This window comes from Vanessa tameamea, chromosome 18, assembly GCF_037043105.1.
Source record: "Vanessa tameamea isolate UH-Manoa-2023 chromosome 18, ilVanTame1 primary haplotype, whole genome shotgun sequence".
NCBI classification, from domain to species: Eukaryota; Metazoa; Arthropoda; class Insecta; order Lepidoptera; family Nymphalidae; genus Vanessa; species Vanessa tameamea.
Window position 1 is genome coordinate 9,265,155 of NC_087326.1, and position 16,598 is coordinate 9,281,752.

Sequence of the window (16,598 nt, forward strand, 5' to 3'; positions counted from 1 at the left end):
GACACAGGTAAATGTTTGCTGTAGTTACTGCAGATAATTGGCCGTTAAATAACACACATAATGTGTTTTTAATTTAAAATATAAACATATCTACAGATACAATAAATGAAACAAAACGATGATTTTAATAATTTTTATTGAAATTATCACCTTCTTAGTCAACACTGAAGGGTGTCTACGTTTTACGTAAAACACAATTTCAAATGATAATAATCGACAAATGCAGTACAAATAGATCAAAAACAATGTAATGTACAATCACAAAGAAAAGCCGGTCTGGAAAAAATTTGGACTCGCCTGAAGGCACTTGCGGTCAACATTTATTTGCTTGAAGTTGCAATTTGGCAAGTCAGCACTTATTACTTATATTAAGTTATGTAGGAGAGTTACAATTTTTATGTACATTACAGAATCACGCTAGTTAAATTGGCATAAAATACAACATTAAAACTTTTTGATTCAGCATAGATTTGAAAATATTATTTTATCAGGGTTCGCAATATATATATATCTTGATATATATCACGATATATATCAATTGATTTTTTCCTATCTTCTGAACAACACTCATAGATCTATGCTTAAGGCCTGACTCTGAATGATTACTTTTTATGATTAGTCGATTACAAATTAATATTAAAATAAAATTAGTTGATTTATCTCACAAACAAATGAAGATTATTATAATAATAAAAGGTTTTTTTTAAACTTATTTTTTAAGTGCTCATTAAAAATTTCTTTCTCAAAAAGATACACTAATTCCTTTGTTACTTTTTTTAATAAAAAATTTGGTGTTTCGACACTTGTATTATTTTACAAATTCCTTTTTAAGTGTTTACAGAATGAAATTCGCTTCGTTTTCTTAGCCTGGATATATATCAGATATATATAAAAAAATCGGATTTTTGATATTTATTATAAAAATCGGATTTTTTCGAACCCTGTATTTTATTATATAAAATTATTTGTTGTCTACTTCTCCAAATGAAATTAAAGTGTGTATTTATAGCTTGATTTTGTAAATGACATTCCTTGCAGATTTTTAATTTTATACAAACATAAACAGACCGGCTAAAGGCTACTAAATTATTGCTCGTCGAATTTTAAAGTTATATTTGTTTAATATTGTAAGCTGCAATCGTAAGTAAAATTTACAAAATATTTCTCTATTTTGTATTACATTACAGAAAGGATCATAAACTAGTAAAACAACTTCAGTCTGCATTTTTATTAAAAGCAATTTACCCCTTATTTTTTACGAGGAATCTCAAATATATTTAAGTTATCTGTTTAAATCTTTTTTTGTAAATAATGTAAACATATCAGAATTATAAGTGCAATAAAAACGATATGCAGAAGCAATTAAAAAGTTATTTGTCAATAGTTATTGGATAACGAAAATGCTCTAATTTTTAATTTCGTAATGTTAAGTTCTGGGTTTAAGCTTGATTGTTTACATCATTTACATCAAGAGTTTAATAAAAATTAAATATATGTTAGAGAAAATCTTTCGCTCTATTGATTTCATAACTTTAACGGATTTGACACATTATAGGGTTGGCAAAACTCACTTAATATTCGATGTCATAAAATTTAAAAAATATAAAAATATAATAATAATTTAGAATTTGCAAAATCATTTATTGCATTGGTAAGTTTTGCTCAATTAAAAAACTATGATAGTTTACTTTAGCAACAAAAAAATAACAAAAATAGCTACTTTGCACAACCCTAGTACACACCACAAAAAGTACAAAAGTCCCTCGTAGCTTATATACTATCATAATCAATTGATCCTAATTTCTGAACACTATCCAATGTCACGTCTATCTTTAAATATTAAACATTTCTACCTTTATAAATGCACTTCTTTTTTTAATCTTTACATCTACTCTAACATAGAAATTGTGTATAATATAGAGGGAAAGAATATAATACAAATAAAATGCAGCATCACTATACAAAAAAAATATTTAAACAAAATGGCCGTAACAAAAACCAAGATGGCGGCATAACAGAAAAATATGAAGTGGACAGCTTAATGTTTTAAAAAAACGAACACCTAATATATATGAATACTCAAGAATACTGAAAGAAAGATGGCAACGCTCATTCCACGCTTAAGGATTCGCTTACATTATTATTTCTTTGGTGTGGTGTCATTTCAATCATTATTGATTCCACTGCTATTGGACGCTATACTCACGGCGTTTATTTATATATTTCATCGTACGAGCGCTATACGATAGACGTTTACAAATATGCTTTTCGATATTATTATCATTTACAATTTTCAGCGCTCGCAAGATTTATCGCCTATTTAAAATATATCTAACATTTTCCAACGAACTAATTATCTAGACTTAACTCGGATTATATTTACACACTATACCTATATACACAATGGAATCATTGAGATCATTACAATGTTAACTACTTACATTAATGCGACATCTAAGAGGTATTTTATAATCTAGGTTACATAAAAATAATACTTTAGAAAAGACTGGTTTGGTACAAATTGAGTACACGAACGCTAGCGCGAACTTCGATGAGGTAATGACGTTCAGCCGTGATTCATATTATATATTAAATCTTACGAATACGCTAAATGTCTTTTATTCGAATGGATATAGTTATAAAAATATACAATACGTGGCCATCTATTGCACGAAATTTATAAAATAAAACTCTAAACACAAAAATTTTAAACAAAGTCAACAAATGTATGGCCATGTACGTAGTGTCATTACAGTTAGTATTTTTCACTTACTGCAACGTTAATTTCAAGAGATAAATATCTGCTACACTTTCAGCCGAACCTCTCTTTGACAAGGAACATTAGTTTCTTTTTGCCTTTATATTTTAACTTTATTTCTTGTAATAGAGCAGCGAACTGATGTGGACCATCATGCGCCAGCGCAAATGTGTCTCGAGCTTTACCTGGAAAAATATATAAATATAATACAACTCATCGATATCAAATAAATCGTTGAAATATTTTATAAAGTTCCATTCAGATTTTATTTTTATTACAGAAGTAAAGAAGCTCAATATTAATAGACGCGTTTGCGTATTAGATTTGTGTGCGTATTATGAAGATTAAATGATAAAGTCAAAAGTGAAGCAGCATAACTCACCAAGGAAGTCAACAAAGTCTGCGTAGTGGCGCGGGGAGATGTGCGCGAGCCGCGCGTGCGTGGTGGAGGCGTAGGCGCGCAGCGCGGCCTCGAGCAGCGGGCGGAGCGGCGTGGGCGGGCGCGGGGGAGGGGGCCGCGCGCGCGAGCAGCCCGCCGCCGCCACGCAGCAGCGCCGCAGCACGTCCGACTGCGCACAGGCCGATTGCGTTAGATAGCTCGCTTGTGCGGGGAGGTGCGCCCTGATACGCCAATTCGGTGCGATTCGATTTATTGACAATCAGACTCGGTTGAACAAGTGATTGATTACTTTATCAAATTCGACCAGCGGTGTCGCAATTTTTTTGGATATTGTATTTCAAGAAAGATTTTTATTATTTTTACGGACTCTCTTTTGACTGACTGAGCGACTATAAGACCTCATAATATTTGCATTTATTAAGTACTAAATAAAATTAGTTTAGAGTTTTGCTCACCAGTACGGGCGCACACTGCACATTCTTGACGAGGAGAGGTAGCATGGCCTGGAGCTCGGCGCGACCCAGAGAGTGCGCGAGTGCGACCGCCCAATGGATGTCCGCGATGGCGGGGTGACTGTCCTGTAATATTTAATAATACAATAAATTATTATTATTCATCTAAACGACATCGCACTTTAAGTACAATATATTGGAGGGTAGTCAAATGTGAATAGACCGAGCTCAGTAGTGATCACAACATATTCTCGAGCACTCGCCTGGTTGTAGTGCAGGTGCAGGTTGCGCATGGCGAGCGTGGCGAGGCGCATGGCGCGCGCGGGCTGGCCGCGCTGCTCCATGTAGCGCGCCACGGCGAACAGCTGGCTGGAGGCCAGCGCGCCGCGCGCCGCCGCGCCGCCCACCGCCGCGCACGCCGCCTCGAACGCGCCCGCCGAGCCCTCGCACACCGACAGCGCGCTCAGCGCGCACCCGGGGGGGTCCTGGCAAATGTTAACGCGCTACGTAGTAGGCTTCTTTGATATTTATTTTATTCAGGAGAAGGTTTCATCTTAAATTTGTTTTTTAAAATTCGTAGAGGGAGCATAAGAAGATACGATAGTAAGGCGTACTTTGAGTGAAGTGAGTTAGAGCTAAAGTTACCTTGGCGGCGCATTGTAAGGCTAGAGTACGAGCGCATGCGCTGAGCTTCTCCTGCTGCTCGAAGCTGAGTCCGAGCCTGAGGGCCGTCGCGTGCGACATGGCGGCCGCGGCCACGGGGCCCGTCGCCTCCGTCGGAGTGAACAGCTCGTACCTGCGATGATTTCGGTAATTATACACACAATAAATCACCGCTACCTTTAAATTGTTTTGTTATGGCAACATCTGGATTGCTATTTTTTGCGTTATACTGTAGTTTATTTGTCGCGATAAAAATTTTAGGCGTATCACTTGAATAAAATATAATTGCAATCGATATCGCAATTCTTTATATCTAAGTCTCCTAAGGAATCCTTTTGCAGGGTAAGTTCACCGTCAACATACGTGTAGCATAGATGTAAGAGCTAGGGGCACAATGGGTGGATTTATTTACAAAAATATATTTTAACTGACATATACAAACTCACTGCGTAGTTCTACTTAATTATACCTAAAACTACGCAGCTAATAATGTTGACCTCATCGTAAACGTAGTACAATTTGAAGCATTTACTCACCAGTTCTGCATGATGGAGAGCAGTGCGTCGAGCCCCAACTCCGTGGCGCACGTCACCAGCCACCGCACCATCTCGCGCCTTCGCCAGTTCACAGCCGAGAGAGTCATACGGAGGACCTGATCATTAAATGAATGAATTGAATACTTGTCTATAATCCTCTGAAGATAAAAAAAGGAAGCTTTATTTGGCGGTAAATTGTTATTTAAAGTCGTGCAAAGTATATATTGGGAGCGATATAAGGAGCAGACGACAGCGTCTCGCACGGAGGTCTGTTCGGCGGCGAGCGCTACCTGCAGGCCGAGCTCGAAGGCGGCGGCCAGCAGGTCGCGGTGGTGGTGCGGCGCGTCGGGCGGCGCGGCGTGGCGCAGCGCGTCCTGCGCCAGGCGGAACAGCTGCGCCGCCGAGCGCACGTGCCGCTGCGCCGCCGCCAGCGCCGCGCGCAGCCGCGCCGGCGTGCCGCGGGCCGCGCCTGCAGCGCCAGAGTTATCGTTGATACATGACATACGGTACTGTACGGCCTCTTGTGCTCGATGAACAGACATCCAGGTGTTATGAAATCTAGCTACTCAATTGAATATATAATTTTAAAGTCAGAATAATATCTGTCGGTTTTTTTAGTCATCCTATTTAGGAGTTAGGAGTAGGAACGAAAATAGCTCAACGGCTCAGGATCAAACCTGCGACTCTTTACATCGCTAGGCGAATTGTGAATCCACTGATTTTTATTGTACTCAATTTGTGTTTGTTATTCGTCTCGTGCTCGGCGGTAAAGGAAAACATAGGGAGGAAGCCTGCACGTGTCTAATTTTAATGAAATTCTGCCACGTGTGTGTCCACCAACTCGCAATGGAGCAGTGTGCTCCGAACGTTTTCCTTAAAAGGGAGCTGGCCTAGCAGCGGGACTTTAACGGGCTAACAGCCCGCCTAGCCTACAGGACACGAAGCGAGCGAGTGAGCGAAGCAATGCGAGTAGTCTCACCGAGCAGCGCGCTGGCGAGCGCGGCCTGCTGCTGCTCGGCGTGCTGCAGCGTGTGCCACGCGCCCGCGCCGCCCGCCGCCGCGCCGCCGCCGTCCAGCGCGTACGCCTCCTCCACCATCGGCAGTCTGCGACACACACTCATCGTTTCACATTCGACCTAACTAGACAACTCCAGGAGTACTGATGGTATAAATAAATTTAACACAATATAACATAGCGTAGAGCATTATCTTTTTTCTTTTAATAGAATTTTTTGTTCTATAACCAGTGACAGAGACGTGACTCCTCATGCGCTCGTTATTCGAAACGAAGCAGGAGAGGACCATCTAAAGAATAGTCCCCCCGGTATGCGAGGAGACCTACCTCATCGCACGGAGGCCCACGCGGTAGGCCAGGTCGGGGTCGGCGGGCAGCAGCGCCAGGAACAGGAAGCGCGCGAAGGTGTGCGCGGGCGCGGACCGCGGGTGCAGCTTGGTGCCGAGGCACGACGCGGGCCCGCCCGCCAGCAGCGCGCGGGACACGCGCGCGCACACGCCGCCCGCCGCCTCGCCCTCCACGCGCTGCAGCTGGCTGATCAGCCGCTCCTCCTGCCGCCAACAAATATTAATTGGACATGTGCAATTCGGCAAGATTCTACCAATTAGATCCGACTCTTAATTCGGCGGTCATTCTTTTATATTCATTAATTACATATTTTAAATCCAGGAACAAAGGAACAGTTTTTTTCGCATTAAAACATAGTTTTATTAAATTCTTGTTTCAGAATCGATAATGATACCCTTTAATTGTTTACTCGTAACAATTTAAAAAATATATACAAACCGATATTTCTTAAGAATTATAATGAAATCAAATAGTATGTTATCTTAATTACATAATATTAAAAACGAAACGATGACTGTATTCAAAATAAGAGAATCCAAAACATACCTGCTTACAATACCTCTCCTGCGCATAGAGGCCGCTGGGTAACATTCTTTGCATGCCCAGGCCGAGTAGAGCGGCTTCCAGAGCAAGGGCGAGGTACGTTTCCTCGGGATTCTTACTACCGGCTACTGGCACGTGCTGATATCTATATATAAAAATATAATTAATAAATGCGAAAAATTATCACGATACACTGGGTGTGAACACGTGAATCTACGTCACGTTGCTAGCTTGGCGGTGGAAGTAACCTACCTGTGTAGGATGGAATCCTGACATATATATTTTGAAAACAACTACAGAAGATACATGAATCATAAAAAGGGTTTTACAAGTTATTCTGATTCAAATATTACATAATCTTTAAAAATGTAATAGCATTAACATCAAACAATATTATTAAGTAAATATTAAACATTACTAGTATAACGAGTTCGACAAGGTCGGTTACACTGGACATTATTCAATCAATTCCGTTTAATACATTTCGCTACACATTAACACAAGAGTGACCCAAATACCGTGTCAAATCAGACGAACAAATTCCAAACCAAATATACTTTACTCAAATCAAAGCAATTTTGAATCGTCACTTTACAGAGTTGTATTAAATGTTAAACTAGCACCGGTTCATAAGATGGCAAGAAACTGAGTAGTAACTCTTTTCTAATATTAGATGGAAGATAAATATGGATACGAACGAATACAATTTAAGATGTATATTACAATTCATATATTCAGAACTATTGCGACCGACATGCACCTATGTAGATATTCGAATATAACTTAATTTATTATTATATTTAATGAATGTATAATTATTTACTTGTTCTTCATTAGATGTCACACGAAACAAATACTGTTTGCGACGCCTTACTTTGCCGCTCTGAAGTAGGTTATTATATTGAAATAGCAAAGGACGGCATGACATTTATCAATATACAAAAGAGAATGTGAGTAGGTTGTCACCTGGGCGGCAGACCGGTGTTGGGCTCCTCGTCGATGTACGTGTGCAGCCTGGGCGAGGCGCGCTGGTCGTCCGGCGCCAGACACGCGTCGGCCAGACACTCGTACACGCACCAGATTGCCTCCAGCGTCCAACCCGTCCAGCATCTACTGTCTGTTAACAAAATATGAGTTGATTTTAATTTTTATTCATCGATAGCGCGTCAACGATAACACTGGGTATGCACTAGTAGTAGTAGGAACAGTCACCGTTTTTTAACGGTAAATTGCGATGTGTTATTTCTAATGTGTTTCATTTCAGAATTATTTCTGCTTTCATTGTTTAGTTACGAACGAATATGAAAAACTAAAATAAGTTATAATAGAGGTATCGAGTTAGAGCAAATCGTCGTCAAGCATCACCTCTGCCGATGCACCGCTGCGAGTGCGACAGCGCGCACGTGCTGGCGGCGGCCAGACACGCGCCGGCGTCCATGTGCGCGCACACGAGCGACAGCTTGGCGCGGTCGCACTGGCCGGCGCACGAGTCGCTGGCGCACGCGCCGCCCGCGCCGCTGCTGCTGGACGCCTCCCCGCCGCCCGCCTCCTGCCAACGTTGCTGGGCCACCTCCTGGCATGGCATACATATATTATTTAGCACTCACTATTACTTTGAGAAAATCAATTCAAATCGACATTATTAGAATATAAATAGCATTACAATATAAGGAGTAAGTTAATAAATATTCTCTCTGATGAGAGATTTGGGGATAATTAAGAAACACTGTTGAATTGCAAGTTGGTGGTTTCGGCGGTGTTTTCCTTCACCGCCAAGCACGAGATGACACCTTGAGCACTGGACTCGAGGACGCATATACATGATCGTGAGCGGTGCAAAGATACGCGTTAAACAGTAGGATTGCAATAAGGGCAAGTAGAAGGGCAATGCAGACCTGTCGGTGGCGCATGGCGCGCGCGGCGGCGACGGCGAGGCGCAGCGCGGCGGGCGCGCGGCCGTGCGCGCGCAGCGCCTCGATGCGCGCGCCCACCACGGGCAGGTGCTCTGCCGGGTGCCAACATAGCTTTAGCGTGCGTGCTCAGGGACTGGTTTGTCGGACGTGTTTTTTATTTACATGGATATGGCATGACGCTTGAATCTTAACATTGTATTAGATTCGATGAAATTGCAAGCTCCAATTAATAAAAAACATTTACAGTTTTGTCAATACAATGTTGTTGATATTTGCTTGTATTTTTTTTATTCATTATTTCATATATATTACAAATAAAATACATTTGTCTGGATGAGACCGAACTGAAAGTATATTTAGATTACTAAACTCACCGTGCCATAAGGGTTGTCCTAATTCATTAAACTTAGGGTAGGGCTGTAGTGAGGTAGAGCCTGTGGAAGCACCAGCTTTATCAGGTTTTTCAGGATCACAGAATTCATCTGAGCTTAAAATATTTTTAAGATGCTCATTTTCCCATGAAATGTCCACCGCGTCCAGGGCTCTATAAATATGACAAATTAGAATATTCATTACTCACACTTTTTTAAATAGTAACAATTTCAAAAGACCGAAACTAAATCTAAAAACGAAACATCAAATATTATGTAGTCATTTGATGGCGTCCTTAACGAAGTAAATCAAACTAAATCAAATTTGTAACTGGATGTTACAAATATGCATTTGAAATTAGAAATTGAATTCGGTTTAAAAATTAAGGACGAACACAAATTAAACAAAAAAAAAACAATTATTTTTGAATCTCCATAGACTAGGCAGCTTTGCGCTTGGTTTATTTTATGTATTTTTTGTGTTTATTATTTTTCCGTCGCCATATAACATGAATTCTTTCGAAAACTCACTTATGAAACACTGTCCTCGGCGTCAGCTGTGCCGGCCTCTGATTGTGAAGCCTAAGTCTTTTACTCGCTCTTCTGTACTCGCGTTCGTAGCTGGAAATAGTGATAGGATATTACTCGTACATTATTTATTACAAAAGCAAAAATAGTTATATGGTTCTATAATTTTGGTCGAATCGGATTATGAAAGTCCACCTGTGTTTGACACACCTGATCACTACAATACGTCCTGTGAAGTTGGCTGGTCTCCTTTGAGATTGGCCGCCGAAATCGGTCAGGACGATATTATGATCATCATATGGTTATAGAATTTAGTACCTTAGTACATTATGAGAGAAATAGCAAATCGATCTATACTAGGAACGGTACAAGGCGAAATAACAATTGTTCACAGCGTACGCGTTGTCGGCTACGGATGGTGGTTTTTAAACTGGTTTTGTAGGCCTTTCACAGCATACAGTTATGCGGGTCTGTATTAAAATAAATTTATTCCTGAATCTTCAACCTAAATTTGCGTGTCCACTCTCCACTCACGAACACTATTGTTAAGATACGATAAATGATAGAGAAAATAAAATGGATGCATAAATACGGTTAAAAAAGGACTAAACTTGTATATAAAAAAAAAAAAAATTAACTCACTTATTAGGTCTAGATTCTTCATCAGAACTCTCTGAATGGGAATGCATTTCTCTTCTCTGTCTCTCCCTATGTCTTTCTCTAAAATAATAAAGTATAAATTAAACTCTGATACCGACTTATCAATCTTATTTCTTAGGTCGGTACACACGTTTTACTTTACCTGTCTCTCTCCTCTCTCTCCCGCAGTCTTTCTCTGTCCCTCTCTTCTCTATCTCTATGTCGTTCTCGGTCCCTATCTCGGTGATCTCTGTCTCGGTCCCTCTCGCTTCTTTCTCGCTCTCTCGCGTACTGAAAGAGGGAAGAATATTTATGTTACATTAGTTTAATTTTTTTGCTTATAATATAGTGGATATGTATAGTTAGGCACTTATTTAACATTAAAATGAATGTTATAAAAAAGTTTTTATATATAAAAAAATATGTTTATATTTAATAGTTCCTTATTAATTACCAAAGTTATCAATAAACCTTATCTTACCAATGGAAACGATCTATAATCTGGATCTTCGGTCGGACAAACTTCAACAGCCGACCATTTCTCGAGCAGATGTCTCCACTGCATCCTGTGATGTTTATTGCTACCAGGATCTAGAACTATGCTGACCCATAAAGCACCTAATTGCTCCCACAATTGCCGGCATTTCTCAGTCATCGGAGTGTTCTGATTCCTCCATAAGAGCAACCTGGGATCTGATAGGAACTGTTCAGTCATTAACATTAACATTCTTGGACCGTTTGAATCTTGCGCTCGTAACATTTCTCGCACCTGAAAAACAAGTAAATATATATTTAATACCATAAAGAATAGTTACGACTGTTATTCTAATAAGTGTTAAATCATATTTACCTTAGAAAATAATGAATTTAATTGCTTATTGGCATTATAATAAGTTCCCTGTAATAAATACGCTCGGACTTGTTCGCAGACCTGAAAACAAAAGTGACACGTGTCATACAATGGACTCATACATTTCAGAAGGGCAAAAGAAAGAAAGAGATGATTCAAATCATAAAATAAAAATAAAAACTTAATTGGCTACGGGATGTTAGTATAAAGATTGTGAACCTGCTGCTCATCCAAGTGCCAAGCGTGATGCGCGTCTGGCGGAGGTCCGGCTGTGGGGTCGGGCGCCCCACAGATCCTGTTGATAGCGGACCTCGCCTGCAACACCTCGTCAGCTAAGCGCTGCGCGGTCGGCAGCACCTCCGTGTGATGTTCTGCTATTAAATACTGCACGAACTTCTGGAGCTGCTGTCGGTCCATTTGAAGGAGGGTTTCTGAAATGAAATATTGCGATTAAGGAAAGATAATTTTGAAACCTTTCATTTTTGTTAAAGTGATTATTCTTATTAATTGCAGGTCAGTGAAAGTCACGTGTAAAAACAAATCTAGGCACTTTTTTGCTGCTGACGCATGAGTAGCGTTAGAATGTAATTTTTTTTTTAAATGTATTCTTCTTGAAAGTAATGACATCTATTTATAAAGTACGTTTTGAGCCAATTCATGTATGTTACCTGATATTGGCACGCGTAATCGCACAGAATCTGCGTTTCGGATGCGGTAAAGCGCCAGCGCGACCACATGCTGGCACCAGAAGATGTCTCTCGCCTCGCAGCTGCATGTTACACCTGTTATTTTGCATCTGGAAAGAATAATTCATTGTAATTATTGGCAATAACTCTCTATTCCTAATTTGTCTGACTGATCTTAATATATTTTAAGCCAAAAAATGCCCACAAACGTAATTTAATTATTCCTTTATCCATTAAGAGTCAATTTCAAGAAATTTTAACGTTGTATGATTCATATCCAGTCAAGTAATATCACAATAAAACACATATAAACATAAAAATATAATATATTATATCTTTTATCTTTATCTTTGGTAATATGTTGAAATATTTTTTGTTTTTACTTAATAACCTGCTAGTTGGTAATTAACTTGGGTTTTTATTAAATTCACTGTTAATCAATTCAATGTCTTTTTAATTACAAATTATTACCCTTAAATTAAAAAACTTATTCATTTTTATTTTCCTTAAACATTGAACTAAATATACACTTTTGAAACTTGACATTAATTGATCCAAACGTTAAAATATATAAAAATTAAAATAAAAAAATTGCATAAATATTGAACAATATGTAATTTGCATTGCCTAATGTCTCAATTAGACTAATTTATGTCAAAGAAATTTCCCATTTTTAAATTCGTTTTAACAAAATCTACAAGCCGGTGGTCTGCCTGATGGTACGTAGTTACCATGGTCCTACAAACTGTCTGTGCACGATGTATAAGCTACTTCTCACACCGTCAATGCCCCGTTAACTAAAGGTCCCTTGTGCCTGAATTACTCATTCCATATACAGCATTTTGCTGTTTGGCGGTAGAATAAGTGATGAGTGGTTGGTGTTTATAAAGCCTAAGTATCTCTATGCTTCTCGTATGTTTAAAAGAATCGCCAGCGTGCTCATGTCAAATGTGAGTTTCTATCAAAGGGACACTATTCGGTATTATCAGTTACAAATGCCATTAGTACAGAACCAAGATAGGGATCTCTTCTCTCATGGCTGTTTCAAATAGTTACATGAAGTGTACAAACAGTCAGTAGCAGTCTGGTTTTAAGCAGACAGTTTAACGTAAATGAAAACAATTTTTGAAATGAGAAAAATATACTATTGATTATAAAAAAAATAAGTCACGAAGAAAATAATTGAATTCGATTACCTACTTATTTTGGTGAAAAAGTTCCATAAATTAATATAATACAAAAAATAAATAATTCGATAGTGATGTTCATGGTACTGACAGCCGTCACGGCCTCGGTTGACGTCACGACGACACGACGCTCCGTTTTCAAAATATCCTATCGCCATTCGGAACGTATATATATATATATATATATATACATACGCATATATATATATACATACATTTTACATTTATACCTTAATTTATATTATAAATGCGAAATTGATTCCGTCTATTCTTTTGTTACGCTTTCGTCTTAACTACACAATCGATCCTTATAGAAAAGGGTACCCTTTTCTACCTAACACCTGCCACGATCTGTTTCTCTACACACGAGGACAAAGCTGCGGAAACTAGTATGTAATAAAAACAAGATAGATCACGTAACACATCGAATATTTACGTTAATTTGTATACAGTTGAGTTGATAAATTCTATAAAATAATTTATCAATCAATATGTAAACGTCGAATCTGACGGTTTGTTTATCGTTCAGTTTGCATCATTCATTTCGCTCTTTCACTCCGAATGACACGTCTAAACAAAAAATTAAACAAACGTGACGAATTATTTCATTAGTAAACCGATCCAACCATGTACATTCGCGTTCTGCATAGAAATGAATGGTTACTGGAGTGAACGTTCTTTTGAATGAATGTATTTGATATCATCTTTACTTTACATAGAATCGCTGGAGTTATTAAATATGTAGTATTGTCAACTGAAAATTTATATTTCGAACAATATTTAAAAAAAAAACCATTAAATACAATGTCCACCGCAAAATCATCTCCCTATTCGACTTAACAATATAACTTTTTATATGAAACCAAAATTATATCTGAAAAGCTAGTTCTTCTGAAACAGATATTCAACATTGTAGTTAAATAAACGACAAATTGTTCGGAGACATTTTTAACAAAAGGCAGTTCAGGGACGACCTTTTATATTTTATCCACTGACAGTGACAAGGTTTTAAATTTCAATGCGATATTTGAACGAGAGAAAGTGTGATTTTAGGGTCGATTATTTTTGACATTCAACTTTCTTAAGAATAAAATTAAGGTTAAGAAAATGAAATTTGATACAACGAGGAGGATACTTTACATTTTTTTTATAATGATTGTAGGAAAGAAGAATGATGTAGAAGTTTTATTTATATTCATTTATTGGGAAATGGATACATCGGTTTTGTCCAAAAGATACTGAACGGAGTTTTCGATGTTCATGCACTAATAAAAATATTCTAATATCGATACAGATTAAATAATATAATTATGTCTAGGATTTTTTTATCAACATGGAAGATAAGTAAGTAAGATCAAAGTCAAAAATCTTTATTCCATATAGAATTGTTACACTTGCTTATTGATGGTTAAAAATCTACCACCGGTTCGGAATTTAACACCTCGGACCTGAGGAGAACCAGCGAAAGAAACTCAGCAAACAAGCGATTTAATTTCGTCAATATTGTAATAGAAATATTTTAATATACCAGACTAAAGAAATTTAATCTGAGCGCCTTATTTAAGTGTGACAGATTAAACTCAAAGCCATACATACCTGTCGAAGGAAACTGTGACTCTGAACAACCTTTCAGGTTCGGAACAGGGAGGCACTGCGGCTGGAGCGCGAACCACGCCACTAAGGTGAAACCCTGAAACAATTCAATGATATAGTTAATTATTTGAGTTTTGTGAATCATTTATTTATTTTATTATCATGAGGATGAGGAATGCGACATAAATTGCCATTAGACTTAAAGGTTTGAATTTCTGACAGCTCCAAGGGACTGCAAACCTAATAATTTGGTATTAATTTCAACATTAGACATCTAAGCGTTCTTGAAAAAAAAGATCTTGACTATTGTTTTACTTTTAAAAAAAAATACAATCAGGTAAAAAAAAAAAACATTAAATAGAGGTCGAAGTTTCACTATTGTAAGTTAAAAAAAAAAATAGTTCACAAGGCCGTTGTTAAGAAAAAAAATAGCTCGAATCGAATGTCAACCGTTAAATACGATTATAACAGTTGCGTAAAATAAATGGGAGACTTTTGACATTGTTTCGCTAATCAAGTGTTTTGGGGGTCCGCAATCCGCAATGCGTAGGTACTGCGTACTACGCAGTACGAATCAAGTAGGAACCACAGGTAAATAAATCAAACTTAAGTCATTATAAAGACATTGAAAACATTAAAGAAATTAGATAACCTTTTGTATTATATGTTTTAATAGCGCATATATAAAATGTTTCTTAAACTGCTATAAATCTTCACCCTAAATAAAAAAAGAACTGAATTTAAATATAATACTATCAGACTCATTTAATAATATAGTATCTTATTATTAAGAACGCATCCAAAACAACCGGATTATACCAGAAATTTTGAACAAAAGCCAATTTCCTATTTTAAAAAGCAATATTTTGTAAATAAGTCGTTAAAATTGTATATGTAGTTTTCAAAATGGCCGTCGACAATTTAGAGTTAACGATGTATACTAAAAATTACGAGCGCCAATCAAGCTCGTATCCTGTTATTGGGTTCTATACTTGGAATGAAAATGTTTGGTACATAATATAATAAATATAAAGCAATTATTAGAAATGATAAGTGGGTATTAAGTCTATTTGGTTTAATTTGTTATGATTCATAATTTACAATATATATATGTATCTATAATTAGCCAACACTGATCGGTGTGAATTAAATAGTAATCATATTTATTTTAATTAATACAAAAGTATCTTGAACCACAATATTCCACTAAAGATTTGAGATTTATGTATATAATTTTATTAGGATCAGTTAAGTCGTTAATTCGTAGTTGACTATTAAATAGTCAAACACACGAACTCGTTTTTGTTAGTAAAATAATATTCGCTCAGTAATTAAAGTATAATCATGTTTTTGTCAAAAGATAAACATAAGAAAAACCATTTAGCGTTATAATTTAAATGCACGTTGAATTAAAACACATTAAATACGAAGCAATTTGATACGCATATAAATACATATATATATATTTTTAATTTGTTTTAGAATCGTTAAATAGTCCATAGCGTTTATTATTTCGCAGTTTTAAATCGATTTATCAATTAATAAAATGAAAATCCAATTCAACCGCAATTTCATTGTTCCGAATTTAAAACTTGTAGAGAATTGCATCACGACTGACTTAACCTCTATGCTTTGTGAAATCGTTATTTCGGCTGAATAAAGTTAAATATCGGAAATCATGTCAGAATTTAAGTGCTATTCAGTTTGGCGATGGAGACGGAAACACTGGCGCTCGAGAAAGAGAACTAAGCTTGGTTTTTTGGTGAGAAAAAAAAATAATAAAACATGGCGGCGTTAGTACAGCTGTTTCTGCGATTTTATTGCGATTCGTTATCGGTGCGGACACGTTCGACGCAGCTGATCATACAACTATAATTCATGCTACTTTCTTCCTTTAGTCCTTGAGCATAAAGATCAAATTGGCTTATATTTTTAGAGGTGTATCAAATGATCGTTCATATAGAAGGGAACGAGTCGCGTTTCGTTTGATAACTCTTCGATTAGAAATTGCAATTACAGCTGTGCTATTATAACTTGGGTTTTGATTACATGAATGTATATTTAATTAAACGTTTTTTAATCTATATTATGAAATCGAAAACCAAAACGTATACAA

At 37.3% G+C, this 16,598-nt stretch overlaps 1 protein-coding gene across 1 annotated transcript in view; it reads right to left on the reverse strand.

Annotated features, from left to right (window-relative positions):
- Positions 1-950: 950 nt before the first annotated feature.
- The window catches only part of LOC113397203 (zinc finger SWIM domain-containing protein 4-like), a 64,941-nt gene continuing 49,293 nt past the window's right edge, over positions 951-16,598 (reverse strand). Inside the window, exons 2-23 of the mRNA XM_026635440.2 lie at positions 14,486-14,579; positions 11,685-11,812; positions 11,236-11,447; positions 11,017-11,097; positions 10,648-10,935; positions 10,330-10,457; positions 10,170-10,247; positions 9,531-9,620; positions 9,003-9,172; positions 8,611-8,720; positions 8,081-8,288; positions 7,682-7,832; positions 6,719-6,860; positions 6,152-6,375; positions 5,789-5,913; positions 5,100-5,278; positions 4,810-4,925; positions 4,256-4,406; positions 3,874-4,095; positions 3,614-3,736; positions 3,141-3,327; positions 951-2,943 (exon numbers count right to left, since the gene is read on the reverse strand). Of these exons, the coding sequence (XP_026491225.1) occupies positions 2,813-2,943; positions 3,141-3,327; positions 3,614-3,736; positions 3,874-4,095; positions 4,256-4,406; positions 4,810-4,925; positions 5,100-5,278; positions 5,789-5,913; positions 6,152-6,375; positions 6,719-6,860; positions 7,682-7,832; positions 8,081-8,288; positions 8,611-8,720; positions 9,003-9,172; positions 9,531-9,620; positions 10,170-10,247; positions 10,330-10,457; positions 10,648-10,935; positions 11,017-11,097; positions 11,236-11,447; positions 11,685-11,812; positions 14,486-14,579 (3,338 nt within the window). The 3' untranslated portion in view covers positions 951-2,812. The remainder of the gene's footprint in view (positions 2,944-3,140; positions 3,328-3,613; positions 3,737-3,873; positions 4,096-4,255; positions 4,407-4,809; positions 4,926-5,099; positions 5,279-5,788; positions 5,914-6,151; positions 6,376-6,718; positions 6,861-7,681; positions 7,833-8,080; positions 8,289-8,610; positions 8,721-9,002; positions 9,173-9,530; positions 9,621-10,169; positions 10,248-10,329; positions 10,458-10,647; positions 10,936-11,016; positions 11,098-11,235; positions 11,448-11,684; positions 11,813-14,485; positions 14,580-16,598) is intronic.